General features: G+C 43.9%; 1 protein-coding gene across 1 annotated transcript; it reads left to right on the forward strand.

The window, feature by feature from the left end:
- The first annotated feature begins 461 nt into the window (after positions 1 to 461).
- On the forward strand, positions 462 to 1,310 carry LOC132705075 (uncharacterized). Its single transcript, XM_060675506.1, has one exon. It carries the CDS (start codon positions 462 to 464, stop codon positions 1,308 to 1,310), a length of 849 nt encoding a protein of 282 aa, XP_060531489.1.
- The last annotated feature ends 4,425 nt before the right edge of the window (positions 1,311 to 5,735 follow it).

Raw genomic sequence — 5,735 nt, forward strand, 5'->3', positions numbered from 1 at the left:
TTTAAAGCTCTTCCGAGCGCGCCGCCCTTTTTCTTTTCATATCGGTGGTTATTCCGCGAAAAGAAATTATTTGGTCCTTCGAGCCGGATTCGGCAGTTTTTAGCCTTAGCTACGCAACGGAAAACATTTCTCTCTTACAGAAATTAAAATAAATTCATTATTTCAATCCGCATTATTTTGATTTCGATTATTACCACGGAGAGGGCACAATTTTAATTAAGTTACTTGAAATTGGATTTAAACATTTTCTAATTCTTGAGCAAAACAAAAAAATTGATGACCTTCGCATTCCGTTTTATGTACCTTTCGTCCATACAATACGCAGTTGTTCATTTTAGATAATTTAATTTTTAGTCAGGTAAATAGAGCAGGGCACATAATTTAATATTAGTGTGTAAAGAGTTTGACCAGTTTTTATTAGGTTTGAACCGTTTACTTTTTACTCACCGAAAAGAAAAAAAATGGGTGATTATAAAAAGAATAAAGTACTCCGGTCGACTGAAATTCATAAATTGAACGAAATATACGATGTTGCTCTGAAAGTTAATGCCGAAGATGAAAGTTTTTATCCCATTCTTGAAGCTATGTATAAAGAACTTGAGGAAACTCGAACAAATTTTTATAAACTTCACAATAAAATTATATCAATCATATGTGATAAGCAAAATGCGGATGAACTATTCAAGATTGAGGATGATTTTCGAAAAAAAATCGATATTCAATATTATAGAATTCAAGCTATTTATACGCAACGTTTAATGAAGCCGACGACACAATCTGTGGCTATACCGGGTGAACAATTGCCCATCTCTGCATATTTAAATTTACCCAAGCCTGAGTTACCGACATTTAGCGGAGAAGTTACCGAGTTTCGGAGTTTTCTCGATCAATTTGATGCGCGTGTTCATACGGTCCCCCACTTAAAAGCGATTGACAAATTTAACCTATTAGTTTCTTGCTTGAAAGGTGTCGCTCGGGACGCTATCGACCATTTGGATATCACAGCAGATAATTACACAATTGCTTACGATTTACTAAAAGAAAGGTTCAATAATGTGAGAGTTATTGCTTCAAATTTATGCAATAACCTCGAATGCTCACCCAAACTTACCTCAGATAATTCAAAAGAGTTACGCTCTTTATTAGATACGTTTTCAAAAAATGTCGCAGCTTTGCAAAAACTAGGGTTACCCACGGAACACTGGGACTTTATACTTGTTCAATTGATGTTGAAAAGACTCACGGTTTCTCGATTACACGATTTGAACTTCATCACAACGACAGTACTATTCCAAGTTATGCTAAATTAAAGCAATTTTTAAGTAAAAATTGTCTGGCGTTGGACAATATTAATTTTCAAACTAAAACAAAGCAATTTTTTCTCAAAAAGCCAACTTTCTCCAACTCTACAGCAATGCTGGCTCAAACTGAAAATCCACCAAAATGTCCTGTTTGTAAAAATTCTCATTTTATTTATAAATGCAGCGAGTTTTTGGAAAAATCTCCCGCAGAGCGCTACAATCTGGTTAAGAGGGGAAAAATGTGCGTAAATTGTTTAGGCTCTCACCGTTTTAGTACCTGTACCTCTACGTGGAGTTGTCATATGTGCCACAAAAAACATCACACATTACTTCACTTTCAGTCACCCCCCGCTAACAATGATTCGCTTAAGCTCTCTGACCACATAAATCCATTAACCGTAACTGCAGGTTTTTCTTCAGCGAATTCGAGCGTTTTACTTTCCACTGCTTTTCTCGAAATACTCGACGGTCGCGGAATCTACCAGCCGATACGATGCTTACTCGATTCAGGAAGTATGTCGTCATTCATAACTCAAGAAACAGTTAGCCGGTTAGGCTTACGATCGTCTCCCCTGGAGGTTCGTATAAACGGCTTAGGCGCCATGCATTCGCAAGCTGATTTAGGTGGAGTAACTATATTTTTTAGACCGATGTATAAAACTCATCATGTTTTAACCACTGACGCTTTAATTCTGAAAAAAATTTGCGAAGACCAGCCTGCTTTGGATGTTAAACATAGTCACTGGTCCCGCTTAACTAATTTACACATGGCCGATGACCAATTTTCCCGCAGGGGACCTATAGACCTCCTTCTGGGTGCCGACGTCTTTTCTAAAATTCTGTTGGACGGACGCATCCCTTTATCTAAAGACCAGCCCGACGCAATTAGTATATTCTTCGGCTATGTCCTTATGGGGAAAATAAATCATTTCAAAGCGCCTGCACTCGCTACGTTGCTATGTCATCTTGAGGACACGGTTTCCCTTGATCAACAATTGGACAAATTCTGGGAATTAAAGACACTTCCTGATGCACCTCGTCTATCTCCCGATGACATTAAGGCGGAACAAACATTTGTCAGCACACACCGGCGAGACCAGCCGTCTGGTCGGTTCATCGTCGACTTACCTTTTAAGGAAGAAGCCCCTATCTTCCCAAATATCCGATCTCTGGCTTTACAGAGGTTTTATTCCCTTGAGCGGAGACTTAAGAAGCAGCCTGAGATTTACTCGCAATATCGCGATTTCATGAACGAATTTATTGCGCTTAACCACATGGAATCTATTCCAGACGATTCGTTCAGTCCCCTCACTGTTATTATCTATCCCACCATTGTGTTTTAAGGCCGGAAAGTTTAACCAGTAAACTAAGGGTGGTTTTTAACGGTTCCGCACACCTTCCCAACCAGCCTTCCCTCAATGATATATTCACCGGTCCAAAACTCCAGAGTGATATATCTACAATATTATTAAATTTTCGTTTATTCAAGCCGGCATCGTATAGTCTTAGGAGCCTACCTCGATTTAAAATTTAAAACTTAAATGGATAGAAGGAACGTCGGAAACCTAGCAGGATATAGTGTTTACGAAACCGCACCACTCTACGCGCTTTTTAAGAAACTCGGTACGAAAATTCGCTTATTTTTCGCCTCCGACGCGCCCTTACCGAAATACGGCCCTTTTTCGAATTTTTTTTTTCAATTTTAAAATGGCCATTTTTTTGAAAAACCGAGCAATTTTTTGCCCCATGGGGAACGCTTTACCACCCCATTTTACGGGAATCCGGTATCGGTTTCCCCATTTTCTTGATTTTGATACCCCCGCCGGCATCGTATAGAGTATTGCGAGCCTACCTCGATTTAAAATTTAAAACTTGAATGGATAGGAGGAACGTCGGAAACCTACCAGGCTATAGTGGTTACGAATCCGCACCACTCTACGCGCGTTATATTGAGCTCGGTACGAAAATTCGCTTATTTTTCGCCTCCGACGCACCCTTACCGAGATACGGCCCTTTTTCGTTTTTTTTTTCGATTTTAAACTGGCCATAACTCGAAAACGGTTCGTCCAATCAAAAAAAGGACAAAATTTTCACCCCCAAAGGGGTCGCTTCTCACCCCCCATTACTCCGATTTTTTTTTTTTCAAAAATTACAAAATTCGAGGGGGTAAAATTTGGAGGGGGGGGTTGAGACTTTGTCAGTCGATTCCCCACGCCGAATCGGCCGGTCCGCCTAGTCAATGATGCCGAGGCCGGTACGAAAATTCGCTTATTTTTCGCCTCCGACGCACCGTTTTCGGGATACGACGATTTGAAAATTTTGAAAATTTTTCCAAAAAACCGCCGTATCTCGGAAACGGTTCGTCGTAGCGAGAAACGGAGCGAATTTTGGCCCCAACGGGGATGGTTTCCGACCCCGTTTTACTCGGATCCGACATCGTTTCCGCCATTTTCCGGAAAAAAGTTCTTTCGGAGGCGGTAACTCCGCCCCCCGCGCGGCGCTTTTATGCGGGGACTAGGGCGGCATCTGATCGCCTTCGAACTTCTAACTTTCGTTCTTGATCAATGAAAACGTTTTTGGCAAATGCTTTCGCTTCTGTCCGTCTTGCGACGATCCAAGAATTTCACCTCTAACGTCGCAATACGAATGCACCCATCCGTTCCTATTAATCATTACCTCGGGGTTTCGAAAACCAACAAAATAGAACCGAGGTCCTATTCCATTATTCCATGCACACAGTATTCAGGCGAAGTTTTAGCCTGCTTTAAGCACTTGTCCAAAGTAAACGTGCCGGCCCACCTCGAAACTCAATGAAGAGCACCGCGGCAGGATTGAGTTGGACCGCCCGCGTGAACGGGCTAAGTCCACCGGCAGGACGTCTCGCGGCACGCCAGTTAACACCGCGGGCGATGAACCGGCGGCGCAAGACACAAATTCGACTACGAGCTTTTTAACCGCAACAACTTTAATATACGCTATTGGAGCTGGAATTACCGCGGCTACTGGCACCAGACTTGCCCTCCAATTGATCCTCGTTAAAGGGTTTAGAGTGTACTCATTCCGATTACGGCGCCTCGGATGAGTCCCGTATCGTTATTTTTCGTCACTACCTCCCCGTGCTGGGAGTGGGTAATTTGCGCGCCTGCTGCCCTCCTTGGATATGGTAGCCGTTTCTCAGGCTCCCTCTCCGGAATCGAACCCTGATTCCCCGTTACCCGTTACGACCATGGTAGGCGCAGAACCTACCATCGACAGTTGATAAGGCAGACATTTGAAAGATGCGTCGCCGGTGCGAGACCGTGCGATCAGCGTAAAGTTATTCAGAGTCACCAAGTTGAACGATGTCGGGCGCGAACCCGCCACCGATTGGTTTTGATCTAATAAAAGCACTCCTTCCGTCTCCGGTCGGACCTCTGTTTGCATGTATTAGCTCTAGAATTACCACAGTTATCCAAGTAATTGTGGGTACGATCTAAGGAACCATAACTGATTTAATGAGCCTTTCGCGGTTTCACCTCGAATTTGCGTATACGGATCGCCTTTGTATGCGGACCGCCTCCGTATGCGGACCGATTTCGTATATGGATCGCCTCGGTATACGGACCGCCTCCGTATGCGGACCGGCTCCATATACGGAACGCCTTTATATACGGACCGCCTCCAAATACAGACCGCCTTCATATACGGACCGCCTCCATATACTGATCGCCTCCATATACGGATCACCTCCATATGCGGACCGCCATTATATACGGACCGTCTCTAAATACAGGCCGCCTTCGTATACGGACCGCCTCCATATACGGACCGCTTCCATATAGGGATCGCCTCCATATACGGAACGCCTTTATATACGGACCGCCTCCAAATACAGACCGCCTTCGTATACGGACCGCCTCGATATACGGACCGCCTCCATATACTGATCGCCTCCATATACGGATCACCTCCATATGCGGACCGCCATTATATACGGACCGTCTCTAAATACAGACCGCCTTCGTATACGGACCGCCTACATATACGGACCGCTTCCATATAGGGATCGCCTCCATATACGGAACGCCTTTATATACGGACCGCCTTGATATACAGACCGCTTCCATATATTGATCGCCTCCATATACGGACCACCTTCATATACAGACCGCCATTATATACGGAACGTCTCTAAATACAGACCGCCTTTGTATACGAACCGCCTCCATATACAGACCGCCTCTCTATACGGACCGCTTCCATATAGGGATCGCCTTCATATACGGAACGCCTTTATATACGGATCGCCTCCAAATACAGACCGTCTTCGTATACGGACCGACTCGATATACAGACCGCTTCCATATATTGATCGCCTCCATATACGGACCACCTCCATATACAGACCGCCATTATATACGGAACGTCTCTAAATACAGACCGCCTTTGTATACG

The sequence above is a fragment of the Cylas formicarius genome, unplaced genomic scaffold (genome assembly GCF_029955315.1).
Source record: "Cylas formicarius isolate icCylForm1 unplaced genomic scaffold, icCylForm1.1 PGA_scaffold_7__23_contigs__length_41026272, whole genome shotgun sequence".
Taxonomy (NCBI): Eukaryota; Metazoa; Arthropoda; class Insecta; order Coleoptera; family Brentidae; genus Cylas; species Cylas formicarius.